The sequence below is a fragment of the Podarcis cretensis genome (assembly GCF_951804945.1).
Source record: "Podarcis cretensis genome assembly, chromosome: 16".
Taxonomy (NCBI): domain Eukaryota; kingdom Metazoa; phylum Chordata; class Lepidosauria; order Squamata; family Lacertidae; genus Podarcis; species Podarcis cretensis.
Window position 1 is genome coordinate 8,941,635 of NC_137186.1, and position 15,605 is coordinate 8,957,239.

The 15,605-nt window shown below is 47.9% G+C and overlaps 1 protein-coding gene across 3 annotated transcripts; it reads right to left on the reverse strand.

Annotated features, from left to right (window-relative positions):
- Positions 1-931: 931 nt before the first annotated feature.
- Positions 932-13,568, reverse strand: CHTOP (chromatin target of PRMT1). Of its 3 annotated transcripts, none has more exons than XM_079958459.1 (6): positions 13,207-13,568; positions 11,064-11,144; positions 6,825-6,975; positions 4,495-4,681; positions 2,934-3,071; positions 932-1,867 (listed from the first exon to the last, which is right to left on the reverse strand). In XM_079958459.1, exons 2-6 carry the CDS (start codon positions 11,126-11,128, stop codon positions 1,665-1,667), a joined length of 744 nt encoding a protein of 247 aa, XP_079814585.1. In that variant the 5' UTR covers positions 11,129-11,144; positions 13,207-13,568; the 3' UTR covers positions 932-1,664. The 3 variants fall into 3 exon arrangements, with proteins under 3 accessions (XP_079814585.1, XP_079814586.1, XP_079814587.1); XM_079958460.1 differs by having other exon boundaries at positions 4,495-4,678; positions 13,207-13,565; XM_079958461.1 differs by lacking the exons at positions 11,064-11,144; positions 13,207-13,568 and adding an exon at positions 10,830-11,053.
- Positions 13,569-15,605: the final 2,037 nt, after the last annotated feature.

Here is a 15,605-nt window from a genome sequence, read left to right on the forward strand (position 1 = left end):
ATTCTTAACTCTTCCAGGTCAGTGGAGTTTGTAACCTGAAGTGTTTGTAACTCGAGGTACCACTGCATTCTGTATTATTCTGTATTTGTAATTGGTGTATTTTAAGTGCAGCAAGCCTCCTTGAATCCCAACTTGGGAGAAAAGTGGGATACGAATATATAAAATGAAATACCGTATTTTTTGCTCTATAAGACTCACTTTTTCCCTCCTAAAAAGGGGAAATGTGTGTGCATCTTATGGAGCGAATGCAGGCTGCGCAGGTATCCCAGAAGCCAGAACAGCAAGAGGGATTGCTGCTTTCACTGCGCAGCGATCCCTCTTGCTGTTCTGGCTTCTGAGATTCAGAATATTTTTTTTCTTGTTTTCCTCCTCCAAAAACTAGGTGCGTCTTGTGGTCTGGTGTGTCTTATAGAGCGAAAAATATGGTAAATACACCAGGGCATTTCCTGCAGGGAACACACTGGCAAAGTAGATCCCTCCTCCCAACCGGTGGGTTAACTTTGGCAAGTTTGTAGGACTGCCCATCTATCAGTCAGCTGACACTCTCATGATATGAAATGATAGGCAGCTAGGTGCCCCACCTATCTATTAAAAGATGACCAAAAAGGTCATAGTAGTAGCGGCTTCTTCAATTTACTGTAAGTTTCCAATAACAGTCCCCGCACCACCAACCAAAAAAAACCAAGACAAAGGCATTTTTCCCCCTTTTCCCTGCAATTGTTTCTTATGGTAAACCAGAAAATACAAGATGCCGTTCAAAACCAGAACAGAACAGTTGAGCTCACAAGACACTGGGCGGCAAACAGAGAAAAGAATCTGCCTTCCTAGTGTCTTCAAACACACACAAACAAAATACCAACCAGCAGGCTGGCCACAAGAGCATAAACATAAAAATGAAAAGTTTGCTGCCATTGTTTATTATTATTTAAAAAAAAAAATCTGCTTTCGGCCACAACAGGTTTGGTGAATTAAACACTAGTTGGGCCTGATCCTTTTTTGGGGGAGTGGGGGGTTGGAGGAAGGAGAGGGGCAGGGAAGGAAGAACTCCACTGATTTGTGCTCACCATATATAAAAGTCACAGAATTATTTGTTGGGCCTGGAGTGTGGACGTAAGCAGAAACATCAGAAAGGAAGTATGGGATTCAGCATCACTGTGCATGAGCAGCCACCTTGAAAGCCAACTCTTACAGCAGCTGTAGCTGCCGAGACTGCAATTTATAAGCACCTGAGACCTTCTGTCTACAGCAAGGTCAAAAAAAAATTTTTTTGGGGGGGGGGGGTTGAGGAATACAGGAGAGGAAGGGGGACAGTCATGCATGTAATGTCCTGTTGAGGAGCTTCAAGATGATGCCATCTGCAGACAGCAGGTCAGTCACATTTGTTTTTGGAAGTCGTTTAAGAAATGTATGTGTGTGTGTGTGTGTGTGTGTGTGTGTGTGCGCGCGCGCATGTAGATAAACACACAATTCTCTCCCGCCCGCCCGTTTCATACAACGCAGGAGTATCAAAATGCAAGAGAAACCCGTGAAAGTTATTGTCTCCTACCCCTCCCCACGCCGTCAGGGCGGCTGTTGCCGGTCATGGCTTACAGGAGAGGGCTTGGGTGGGGAAGGACCAGCGCACAGAACACACAACCTCAGCGAGTGTCTACAGCAAGGGTGGGTCAGTCGTTGGCTTCGGGGTCTGTCTGGGCCATGTAGGCGTCCAGTTCGGCATCCAGGTGTCCTTTCGTTTTCGACATGTACGCGTCAAGCTGGTTGTCGAGCTGCTCCTTGGTCAGGGCGGGGCGGGGGGCGCCTCTGCCTCGTCCCCGGCCTCTCCCACGGCTGCCAAAGCCGCCTCGTCCCCGGCCCACCATGCCACGACCTGGGCGGGAGAGGAGGAGGAAGAGGAGGACAGGGTTAGGCACTGCATCACTGGAGCTCAGCTGCCTCCTCTTCTAGGATAAAGTTCAAACTGCCCCCCGCTCCCGCCCCATAGCCTCTCCAGTGCAAAAGATGCCTAAAATGTGATCGGAGGGCTGCCGATAATCAGAGTAGACACAGAAAGCTTCCTTTGACTGCACCAGGCTATCGGTCCATCTAGTTAACTCAGCATTGCCTAGACCAGGGTTCCCCAAACTTGGGTCTCCAGCTGTTTTTGGACTACAGTTCCTATCATCCCTGACTACTTGTTCTTCTAGCTAGGGCTGATGGGAGCTGTAGCCCAAAAACAGCTGAAGACCCAAGTGTGAGAAACCCTGGTCTATATTGATTGGCAGGGGGCTCTCCGGTGTTTTGAGGAAGGGGATATTCCCACCCCTTCCTGGATGTCAGTGATTGGATCTTTTGCATTCACAGATGATGTTTATCATTTAGTTATTGCTTGTCTCCTAAAGTTAAAGCAAGATCCCAGATCTTAGTTTTCCTGATTAAATGGCAGATTCTAGTCCTCATAGAAAGCTGCCTTATGTTGCATAATAATGTTTGTCTATCTGACAGAGGCAGTGGCTCTCTTGGGTGTCAATGTTTTTCCTGTGTTTGATTTTAACGGTTTTTTTGCTATTCCTGCTTATTCATTTCAAGTTGCTTCGAAATACTTTGGTGTAAAAAGCGGCAAACGAATAGAACTGACCTCTCCTGTGCTGTGGTTTTCACACATGCAGTAAATCTACTGATTATTTTTGGAAAGCTGTTTGTTCCTTCGCTAAGCATTTAGATGCCTCTTAAAGATACCGCAACCAAATTTGGCATGCCGGTTCCTGAGGTGACGGAGCAGGTTTTCGTCTTAAGTTTGGAAACAGCTGGGTGCCATTCTGAATTGAGATGGCAGACTAAACCTTTTCAGTATGGGACTGATGTTTTCGCTTCTTTGAATTTCTCTGCAATGCCAGGTACGAGGCTGCAGGAATAAAATGAAAGTGAGTGTAACATCCCAAGTTAGTTGTGCTCACCTCTGCCGCCAATGCCACCCCGGCCCATGGCTCCTCTGCCAAGCCCTCCTCTGCCAAGCCCACCCCGTCCTCTAAGGCCTCCTCTTCTCAGGCCCATTCGAGCAGCTATGCCGCGTCCTCCCCGAAGTAAACCCTGTCCTTTAAAGGGAGAGAGAGAGAGAGAGAGAGAGAGAGAGAGAGAGAGTCAACCATCAGTTGAGTTTTTGAAGAAAAGGTCTTGCCAGCAAACTCAGGATATTTCTGAACTACAGGTCTACTTTCAAATTCTACAGTGGCTTAATAATAATAGTGTCTCCAAAGCACATTTTGCTTGAGAATTCTCTTTTGGATCCTAGCCCCTTCACTGGTTGTCGGCGTCCTATTTCAAAAAAAGTTGCAACAGCCCAGGTAACTGTTATGCCAAAATGTGCTATGGCAAATGTAGGGAGGCTTTGCAGCCTGACAGTTGATGTTGGACTCCCCTGTCCCAGCAGCCGGCATGGCCACAGTCTGGGATGATGGGAGTCATAGCTGAAAGTTCACCACCCATTACCTATGGGCTTCAAAGCCTAGCAGCCTCGTTTTCCATTTCCCAGGCTTCTCTCTGCAATTACAGAAGCTAGGAACTTAAAAAACAAAACAAGCAGAGCTTACTCCAGGATAGCAAACTTAGCTGAAGAGAAGCATAGCTCTGCCAAAGGCCGCTGAGTCTTTGGTAATATGGTGCCCTGAACAAAGACAAAAGTCCACCCCCCAAATATCTTATTTTAATAATACTTCCTTTTGGTACAGTTGCATTTCTATGGATCTTAGTAAATACAGGTTTTTAAATTATTATTATTATTATTAGCTCCCTTGGTTGTATATCCTATATCTGGCGCCGGAAACTGTTTCATCTGTTGGGGGGCAGGCTCCCTAAGTTTCTCTTTCCTCAACTCCTTGCTCTCCCACCCCTCTCTCAAGTTTGCACCAAGTATACTAAATCCACTGAAGTCATGCCATGCAATCAGACTCATGTAGATTAACATGTGGACTACGTCAAAGTTTATGTACTGAGCCCCCAAACTGGGGAAGCAGAGCACACAGCAAACAGGCTGTGTGAAGCATGGACATCAGTTCTGCCCCCCCCCATAGTATTAATGTTCATCAGATATATCTTTGGGGGGTGTCAAGTGATATTTGGCAAGTGGAGTTTGGGGAGCCTCAGGCCTGGGGGCTGAATGTGGCCCTCAAGGTCTCCCTATCTGGCCCTCGGAACTCTCCCAGGCCCCACCCCTCATGGTCCCTGCTTCACACACTCTCCTTGAGTGTTTTTGCCTGGCTGGGATGTGCCTTTGAACTCTGGCCATGCCTCTCTGGGTGGGGGATGGAGAAGGGAATGCATGTGTATGTGCAGAAAGTAGCCTATGGCACAAAGGTAAAATTGGCCTTAACTTTTCCACCCATTGTTCCTCCTTGCCCTGCCCAACACTGGCATGTGGCCCTTCTTGGAAGGGTACCCAGAAAGGATTGCTGCCTCCAGACAGAAAACGGTGCTGCCTCCCCCCCAGTCCTAAGTGAACTAATTCACTGACACACTAACCTCGGAGGGGAATTCCTCCCCGTAGCAACGCTCTGGCGCCACGTCCGCCGCGCATGGCTCCTCGGGGCAAGCCTCTTTGACCCATGGGCAAGCCTCGGCCCCCTAACGCACCCCGGGCCAGGGGTCCCGCCGGCCGGCCTAAGCGTGCCTGGATGTTGCTCTTCCCCAGGCGTTGCTTCAGGCTCTTCTGGAAGAAGAGAGTGTTAGACAGGAAAACGTCGCACAGAAACAAGCAGAGAGCAGCTGGCACGGAAGGGCGGGCACAAGCTGCTTGAGATGGGAGTAATGGGGGGGGGGGGGGAAAGAGAGAGAGAGAGGGTCACATGTGATCACCACGGCTCTTGGTTCAATGCAGGAAAGGTCTGGGGAAGAAAAAGGGTGAAGCAACATGGTTTGGTTTGAGGAGGGAATGAAGATGTGCCCAGAACATTTTGAGAGATGCACTGCATTTTTATTTTAAATACCATTACATAAAAACTATGCAATGGTCTTATCACATCAGCAGACCAGTGCATAATGGATTCTTCTGTGAGCGGCTGTAAATATACGAAATGTTAAACATGGTTCTCCAGCTCTCACAACAAGTCACCTGGTAGCTCATGAAATGATACCAAGGTACATCCTAACTAGATCAGACAAAGGGAAAGGAGGTGACCGCAGATGCACTCTGAGATGAATCAGAGCCATCTTTTGCAAGTAGGGGATGACCATGCCTCTCTTTCAGGACTCTACTGCATTTTAGCTCCATCTGCCAAGGCTATAAAAAAAACTAGGTTGTGGGATATCGAACGCCAAGAACTAACAGTAGCAGCAGAGAGAACATCTTCCCCTCTTTATTTTCAACTTTCTTGGGCACATGAAACCAACCACAATTACCTTGAATTTCTGCTTAACCCTCAAGAAAGAAGGGCATTTTTGCTGGCCAGGTTTAATTTAAATCCATCAAACCTCCTTTGGGGAAGGTTCTCAGCCAGGGTGGAATGAGAAAGAACTTGCCCATGTGAAGACCACCTGGTGGAAACCCTTACACATATGGTTCTCAATTGTAAACTATATGCTGACCTGTCAGCAATTTCTAGATCAACTCTGTATTCCCAAATGAAAACCAGAGTTGGAGGTCATACATTTTCTATTACTGGGGAATGATCAGGAGCTCACCAAGTTAGTGGCTAACTCTATTTGGTTTTTTGTCGTCGAAATACACTGCAGACGTCTGATCTCCCTGGAGACCAAGAGATGTGACGATAGACTGCTCTGCCTCCTTTCTTTTAGCAAATGTTTTGTGCCAATGGGGAAGTGGTAATTCTGTATTGATTTGTTTTGGATGTTTGGATGCGATGCCAATAAAAGGTTTGATGATGATGATTTTAGCTCCTGCCATATGTTCTCATTTAAAAAAGGCCATTTCACACAAGTCGTCCAATGGAGCAGCACCCACTACACATGTGTCACGGCTGCCTGCGCCACCATGGGGCCCAAATGTAGACTAAAGCTACACAGGGGGAAAACGATTGCATGGTCAAAACCAGCAAAGCTGCACCACCACCCTGGTCCTCTGAGGCCCAAACTCAGAAGGGCAAACTCTCCCAGAATGGGATTTCGGTCACAAGCCTGTAATCTTCTGGGGCCTGCCTCAGCGAGGTGCAAGGGAACCTCCTCTGCTGTAGCCAAGTCCCTGAGATCAACCCATGTTGCTTTAACCTTACGCAGCACAATTACATAGAAGGGCATTTTCTGTTTCTGGGGTGACATGCAATCGTTCTTGTCTTTTGTGTGGTTGTGTTTGTGGTTTCTTTTTTGTTATTTTTCACACAATGAATACTAGAAGTAAACAAATAATGGGTACGTCTATGTGGTGCCTTCCAGATCTGTCGTGAACAACAGCTCCCATCACACACACCCCATCACTGACTGAACTGGGACTGATGCAAGTTGCACCCGAAACAGGTGGAGGGCACCAGGTTAGCAACCCCTGAGTGAAGCTATATGGTGATTGCTATGCAACCCTTCCTTAAGAGCTCTGGTGGATCAGACCACCCGGACAAAGGGTTACTTCCTAGAAGGCAGCAGGAGGTGTCGTGGGATGTGGCTCACCAGCAGGAACATCAACCAAAGATTTGCATAAGGAGAGCCTTGCTGGGTCAGGCCAATGGCCCACCTAGCCCAAAATCCTAATCTCACAAGAAGACCACGCTGTGGGAAACCTGCAAGCGGGACTCTGTGGTTTCCAGAAGCTGGTATCCACCTATCACACCCCGCCTGTGTTTCCCACCCAAAGGAAGCCCCCGGCTGCCAAGGCTCCATCGCTGGCTCTCCTGCGCCTCTCTCACCTGCTTGAGCTTTAACGCAGCCTGCACAGAAGGTCTGTTCTCCATCTGCTGGGCCAGCCTCCTGTTCCGGGCACTGGCTAGCTGTTGCTGCTGCATGGTGGCTCGAATGTTCACGGGGATCGGCTGTTTGTTCTTCAGCATATTAGTAAAGCTTCAAGGTCGAACAAAACGGGTGTTTAAACAAAAGCTTGTCATTACAAAAGCATCTCAACTGGCATTTCATGGCCCTTAAGAGTGGGCGGCCGCGGCCCACAATTTTTTTAAAAAAAATGCCAACAACGTGGTACACATTTTAATTTATCGCAGGTTAATGAGCTACAGACTTTTCCTCGTTTTCCAGAAGACGTGCAAGGACAGGACATTCAAAAGGGTGTGGATTAGTGCAGTAAATTTAAATCAGAAGTGATTTTTTAAATAAAAAAAATCAAATTTCATGTGATCTCAAAATGAAGAAGCAAAGATGGAAAAAAGCACACAAAGCAGTTAAGCAAGATGGAGAGAAAGGTGAAGGGAAAGCAGTGCTGGTTGCAAATGGACTGAATCAATTGGCCAGCAAAGGTAAGTTAAGAGAGGAATTGCCAAATCAAGCTGCTTTGAACCACTAGGTCATCTTGAAGCTGCAACAGACCTCTCCTCCCCATAGGAACCAGCCCAGACCCTGCAGTCTTCATCTGAAGCCCTTCTCATAGTGTGTCGCACCTGGGGTGGTACGGAGGGTGATCACACAAGAACAGGCCTTTTCTAGTGGTGCCATGCTGCCACCCGCTGGTCCCAGGAAGACATGCCTGATGCCAACCTTGCCAATCTTTAGGCATCAGGCCAATACTTTTTAACTCAACCAGGCCTTTGATTAATTAATGTTGCCATCTGTGGCAGTGCTCAGCTTTAAGAAGGGCAGGTAGGCCTTGGTCCTTATTTATATGTAGCTATATTTTGGTATGGTTGATGGTTGATGGTTTCAGAATCCAGTCGTTGGTGGGAAGTGTTCTCTGCTCATGCCGGGGGCATTCAAATCCTATGAGTAAGGATCTCAAACAGCACACAGGATGTGCTTTCAAAGTCAAGTTTGGACCTGGCTCCAGAAATGGACCCTTCAGCAAATAACTGGCCATGCTGGCTAGGGCTGAGGGAAATCGGGAGCCCAACTGCAGCTGGAGGGGCCACAGGTTTTCCCCACATGGAGACCCCTCTACCCACCAACAACTCCATGCCCTGGCAGGTGCAGGGACAGAGCAATGAATCGGAGCCTGCTGCCCAATCTAGGCCCAGAGCCACAAGGTCAAATGCAGACAGGACAAGGGCACACTGGTGAGCAACTGTTAAAAATGAGTCATAAATCAATCACATTATGGGAGGGGTATTTCTCGGACTACGGTGAAACTATGAAGCTCCTTTGCCGTTTTTGCTTTTGGCTTTCTGGATGCTGTTTAAGTAATATTGTGATGTTTATAGTATTGAAATGTGGGGTTTTGCTATGTTATTATAATCGTTAATGTTTGCTAAGTTATTGTAAAAATAGCATTCGTTTGCAACGTGTTCCCGTTTTCTTTGTTATAAGCCGCTCTGAGCATGATTTATTTTGTGGAAAAGCGGCATACAAATTAATTGAGTGACTGAATGAAATCAAACGGATTTTCTCTGGGCAAGGACCTCGCCCCTTTCCACGTCTATGATGCCACTCACCCTACCAAGTTAGCAAGGGCTCAATATCAAATAGTACTAATACAACCTTCAAAATACGATGGGAAGCAACTACCCCTTGACGGCGGAGCCCAATATAGTTGGTGAAGCCTTCTAATAAATCCAAAATATGAGCGCAATGTCACTAATATACAGGAAGCCCCCTAAAGTGTGGTGTGGCCTGAGCACTGGTTCCCCAATTGAGGAGTCCAGCATGGGAGAGATGGCCACAAGTGCAAACCTGATGCTATGGAATAGAGCAGAGCTTTCCAAACTTTTCAAGTTGGTGACACACTTTTTGGAAATGCATCATTTTGCAACACAGTAATTCAGTTTTACTAGCAAACTGGAGGTTAAACTAACCCTTTCCAGTGCCAGGAGGAGCGCAGGGGGCGTTCATGCAACACAACTACACACTGCAGCTGACGCACTAACGTATCATGACAAAGATTGGAAAACTCTGGAATAGTCTACAGCAGGTGTGGGTAACCACTGGCCTCCCAGATGTTACTGACTGCAAGTTCCATCAGCTCCAGCAAGCATGGCCAACAGCCGGGGATGATGGGAGTTGTAGTCCAGAAACATCTGGAGGGCACTAGGATTCACAACTCCCAGGGTTTAACAAAACTCACACACCTACAATTTTGAGAAGGGGCAAGAAATAAAAAAAAATTCAAATGGAAAGTTAGAATTCATTTTCTGAATGTCGAAAGGCATGTTTCCCACTCCTGGTCTACAGCATAGCTAGCAGGCTCCCCCGATTGTTCAGAAAGGCTGCAAACCCTACTGCCTGCGTGTGTGTGTGTGTGTGTGTGTGTGTGTATTCCTATCCAATAATGCCATAACGCTATGAAGATTTACTTGGAAGTGCACTTGATTGAGCAAAGTGGGACTTAATTCCAAATAAGCTTATGTAGGACTGCACTGTTTATTAAATAGTATTCTGCAGATTGCAAAAGGACTATCCCTACACCCTCAAAGAACGCCTGATGAAAACGTTAGACGCAATGAAATGCCAATCCAAGAAGTGGAGATATGCTATTCAGCAACATGGCTGTAAAAAGGCACAATTTATTATTTAACAGAACAGACATTTGGGACGCGGGTGGTGCTGTGGTCTAAACCAGAGCCTAGGACTTGCCGATCAGAAGGTCAGCGGTTTGAATCCCTGCAACGGGCTGAGCTCCCGTTGTTAGATCCCTGCTCCTGCCAACCTAGCAGTTTGAAAGCACGTCAAAGCGCAAGTAGATAAATAGGTACCGCTCCAGCGGGAAGGTAAATGGTGTTTCTGTGCGCTGCTCTGGTTCGCCAGAAGTGGCTTAGTCATGCTGGCCACATGACCCGGAAGCTGTACGCCAGCTCCCTCGGCCATTAAAGTGAGATGAGTGCTGCAACCCCGGAGTCGGCCATTACTGGACCTAATGGTCAGGGGTCCCTTTACCTTTAGAACAGACATTATGTAAGGCTAGAAAGAATTTTTTTGCAATTGTAATGTCATGCATTTACATCAAAGGTGGGGGGATCCCTTGGTCCTTCTGGCGTTGCTTGACTACAATTCCTTGTCCACTAAGCAGGCTGGTGGGGCGGATGGGGAACTGGAAGTCCAGCAACACCCAGAGGTTGACAGGTTCCCCATCCCTGATCAAAGAGCAGCTGACTGTGAGTTGTATGGTCCTCTCAGAGCAGACCTACTGAAATTAATGGACAGAAAGGATGTAGATGCCCAAGTGTTTCAAGGGACCAATTCCAAGTACAACTAATATTGGAACCACCCCTACAGAGTAGCTCAAAGTTTCTCAGATAATCCAAGCCTGCCATACCTCTGTACACTAGATCCCTCTTCTCCTGGCCTGCCATTGAAACCAGCTGTGCGTTTCCCAGAGAGATGACCAGGTTTTAAGATTACCAACCCTCTTAACAGAGACAGAGTACACAAGGGCCACACAATGTAAGCACCACCTATTAGTTGGAAATTTTACATTTAGGAATGCACTGGAGAGGAGAGGAGAGAAGAAAAAGGAAGGAGAAGAGAGGGCATGCAGAGGGCAAAGGAAGCAGATGATGAATGGAGCGGAGCACTTGCCTCTTACAAGGTCCAAGGACTGTGGCCAAGGAGCCTTCGGGCTGATCAGAGCGGCCAGCTGCCTGCCTCTTACAGGCCAGACCACACAAGGATGTGTGTCCGCCTTGGACACCGCAGCAAAGCCTCCTGCAGCTTAGGTCACATGCTACCGCACTGCAGGGGTCACCTATATAATGTGAACACATGTGGAAGAAAAAAAGGAGGGTGCGAGGTTTTCCTTAGAACACATCCCACCAGATTACCGTTTTCAGCTTTATCATCAGACAGACAATTTTGGCCCTTTTAACCTTGTGTACCATCGCTTGCTGTAGGATTTAAGGCAGAAGTAAAGCTGCCCCCTGCTTCTCTGCATCTGGGTAGGTTAAAAGCAGGGCAAGGACCATGTTGGCTCTGGATATCGAACACAGTGATAATTAAGCAAAAATAAAAATTAAAAAAAAATCTTATGAGCTGAAGTTGGCCGTTGGGCTCCTCACCGCTCGTTGAGGGACATCTTGGTGGTGCTCTTAAGCACGACTTTCGGTGCTGACTGCGCGGCCATCTCAGGTCCCCAGAATCTGCAAAAGAAGAAGACAGGGCCAGTTCAGAAAAAAGAAAACATTAACTGTTGCTAAAGGAAGGGCTTCTTCACACAGCTCACAGCTAAATGTTGGCATTCACCCACAAGAGGCAGTTACGGCCACTAACTTGGCTGGCTTTAAAGGAGGATTGGAGAAATTCATGGGGGATAAAGGCTATTGATGGATACTAGCCATGATGGCTTTTTGAATTCTGGTGCTGGAGGAGACTCTTGAGAGTCCCATGGACTGCAAGAAGATCAAACCTCTCCATTCTGAAGGAAATCAGCCCTGAGTGCTCACTGGAAGGACAGATCCTGAAGCTGAGGCTCCAATACTTTGGCCACCTCATGAGAAGAGAAGACTCCCTGGAGAAGACCCTGATGTTGGGAAAGACGGAGGGCACAAGGAGAAGGGGGCGACAGAGGACGAGATGGTTGGATAGTGTTTTCGAGGTTACCAGCATGAGTCTGACCAAGCTGCGGGGGGCAGTGGAGGACAGGAGTGCCTGGCGTTCTCTGGTCCATGGGGTCACGAAGAGTCGGACACGACTAAATGACTAAACAACAACAGCCATGATGGCTAATTTCTGCTTTCATGATCAGAGGCAGTAATGCTTCTGAATACCAGCCCTGGGAACTGAAGGAGGGGAAAGCACTCTTGCACCCGGGCCCTGCTGCTTTTTGCTATCTGGTTGGCCACTATGAGAACAAGTGGAAGGACTACAGGGGTCTTTGGCCTGATCCATCGGGCTCTTATGTTCTGGGAAGCAGGGAGTTCATTGGTCCTCTTGCCAGTAACAGAGCATCTGCCTCACAAGTCAGTCTCAAGGAACTTTCCCCCCTCTTTTTAAAAGAGCCAAGCAAGATTCCTCAATACAATTATGGAGGAGAAGGCTATCAATGGCTACCGCCTGCACCTGTCTTCACATGCAGGATAAGTTCCTAACTCACTGAGGGTTTGAGACCTATTGTTGCCCTCGCCTAGTTTAGTTGGTCAAATTCATTTCCCAGAAGGAGCATTACTGTGCTACAGGAGGAGTCTACACTGTGCTGCATTCATTGGTGTTTCAGGGGCCTAATCTGGCCCGCCAGTCGATTTAATCTGGCCCCCATAGCAGTATATGTCCTGGGGTAAAATCCAAAAAGAAGCTCAACAGCTTTGGTCGGCCCTCATACATGTTCACTTCATCAAATCTGGCCCTCTTTGAAAAAAGTTTGGGCACCCCTGGACTAGGACCTGGGAGCCCAGAGTTCTAGTCCCTGCTCAGCCAGGAAGCTCATTGGGTGACCTTAGGCCAATCACTGTCTCTCAGCCCAACCTACCTCACAGGGTCATTGAGAGACCAAAAGGGGGTGGGGTGGAGAACCAAGTTCACCACCTTGGCGAAAAAAATGGGATATAAATATAATACAGTAAATAACAATAAATAAGGGAGGGCAGAGTAGAGCCAACATCAAGAGTGATTTTGCACAGGTTTTTTTTTAAAGCAGGAACTCAGGGGAACTGAGTTCCCTGACCTTTTAAAAATTAAATCTTTTTTTTTCGTCCGGCGGGGCTGATATGGATATACACCCAATGCCTGAGCCAAAAACCCACCTGCATCTGCAATCAAAAAATTTGTGGCCATTTCTAATCCAGATCCTTGTCTGCTTGAGTTGATTAATCACAACTTAACATTTAGCCACTGCTGGAGAGAGTGTGTGTGTGTGTCGGTACTCCGACTGGGCCCGCAATAAACTTCGCGGTAACTTCCCCCACCTCTCCGCTCCGCCCCCCCCCCCAAAAAAGCACTGATTTTACAGGAGACCCATTCATTCATTCATTCTGGAGAGAAGGGAATGCATGGGAATGCATTGGAGTCGCCCCGCCCACCACAGAACCCCGCTGCATCCGGGCATTCCCCCGCTGCTCGCCAGGCTTCTGAACCGGTCACGTGCGCGGCCGGGGCGAATGCCTCCCTCCCCCCCCCCCGGCGCGGCCTGCTGGAAGGCGCCAACGGTCCTCGAGGCCCCGCCCCCTCCGCGCGCGGCCTACACGACCCAACGGTCTCGCCACTCACCGCCGGGGGCGGGGCTCGCTCTGCTCTGTCTGCGGCTCCGGCGGGGCCAGCGGAGGCGGCGGGAGGCTCCGCTCAGGCTTAGCCCGGCCTCCCCCGTCAGGCGCCCCAAACGCAAAGATGGTGGCGGTGGTTGGTTCCCCCCTCAGCTTCCCCTCCTCCTCCTCCAACCTCCCGTCGTCTCTCTCACGGGAGGACGACGACGGCGACGACTCTCTCTCACTTCAGCCGCTCGGAGCCTTCCTCGCTTCAAATTCCCCTTCAGAAAGGAGCCCGGCAAAATGGCGGAGCTTTTTTTTTTTTTTAAAAAAAAAAATTAATATATATATAAAAAAAGGCCGGAGCTGCGCACGCGTCAAGCAGCGGTCGCGCGTGCGCCAGCAGGTTGAGGCGAGGCTTCCTCTCTGCGCATGCGCGGAGAAACGTCCTCTCCGGATGGGAGGGGGCGAGACCCGGAGCGCCGCCGTGGTTACGTCTCGTAGAAAGAGAGGGAGAAGGCGGGCTCCGACGTGCTGCGTAGAGTGGTTGGCCGTTCGTCGCTTTCTGAGTGGTTGGAGCAGAGGGAGGGGCGTGGCTCTGCCGGGGCGACGCTCATTCTCAAGAGGGGAAGCTTTTTTTGTGAATGGATGGAGTTGGTTTAGAAGCGGGCGCGGTTTAAAGGGGCGCGGCTGCTTTTAAGTGCGAGGGGGTTTCGGGTATGTTTCGGAGCGAGGCCTGCATACAGTTGTTTGAGGTTTGTGCATAAGAACAGAAGGTGTTTCCTGTTGGAGTAGGTGAACGGCCCATCTAAGTTATAGAATCTCAGAATTGTAGAATTGGAAGGGACGATGGAGACCATCTGGTCCAGTCCCCTGAAATGCAGGAATCGTTTGCTCAACTCACAACCCTGAGATTAAGAATTTAATCCTTTACCGATTGAGCTATCTAGCATCCTGGTCTCACAGTGGCCACCCAGATGGCCTCAGTGGCAAGCCTGCACACAGGACCTGAGCACAACAGCACATACCCTGCTGAGGTTTGTGCTAGGCTGCCTATCTGCATGAATACTGTACAGTGGTACCTCGGGTTACATACGCTTCAGGTTACAGACTCCACTAACCCAGAAATATTACCTCGGGTTAAGAACTTTGCTTCAGGATGAGAACAGAAATCGTGCTCCGGCGGCACGGCAGCAGCAGGAGGCCCCATTAGCTAAAGTGGTGCTTCAGGTTAAGAACAGTTTCAGGTTAAGAATGGACCTCCGGAATGAATTAAGTACTTAACCCGAGGTACCACTATACCAACAACTCGTATGCAGATGCATCCTGCCTCTGAGGGTGGAGGTGGAACAGAACACCAACACCACAAACTGGCTTATGAGTATAAAACCAAATTTACTAGAATAACAACCAGAATAGACTTGTAACCATTCAAGCAACAAACATACTAAGGTGCCACGTGCAAAACAAATCCTGGAGATACTGTAAACATGGGAGTGGATAAATGTACAACCAGTTCTGTGGTTGGACTTACGCTACTTGTTGAACGGTTCATTTATCCAGTCTGTATAACGTTTATTTATTGCACATCTAACTTGTTAAGATACAGCTGTACATTTATCCACTCCATGTTTACAGTATCTCCAGGCTTTGTTTTGCACATGGCACCTTAGTATGTTTGTTGCTTGAATGGTTACAAGTCTATTCTGGTTGTTATTCTAGTAAATTTGGTTTTATACTCATAAGCCAGTTTGTGGTGTTGTTTTGTTGCATTATTATTACTGTCACCACAATTGATACTTTGTGTATATACTATGGAGGTAGAACAGAGCCATTGTGGCTAGTAGCCACATATAACCTTATTCTCTGTGAATTTGTCTAATCCTCTTTTAAGGCCATCCAAATTGGTGGCTGCTGTTGCATCTTGTGGGAGCAATTTTCATCGTTTTAGCTATGTGCTGTGTGAAGGAGGTCTTTATTTTGTCTGTTCTGAGTCTTTATTAACTTCTCAAACACATGAGCTTTGTCTATGCTAAGGGAAATTGGGAACTCTGAAAGCGTCTTAGGAGAGGATATTTGAAAGGCCCAGCACCTTATATTCCCACACTTTACTTTCCTGCCTGTTTTGTGGTTTTAATTTAAATCTCTGCTGGGGCTCTCTCACCAAAGAGTACCTGCCCCAAACCTGGATCTGTGCATCCAGGAAATTCTCCTTTTACCATATCTGTTATCCTTTAAAACCAACAGTGTATGCAGCCCATAATCTTAAGCACCTCTATCATGTCTTCCCAACTTGCATTTCCCTCCTAAAATAAAAAAGCTCTAAATGTAATCTTTCCTAGTAGAGGAGTTGCTTTAACTCCTTGATCATTTGGGTTGTTCTTTTCTGAAACTTTCCAGCTTTACAATACAGTGGTACCTCGC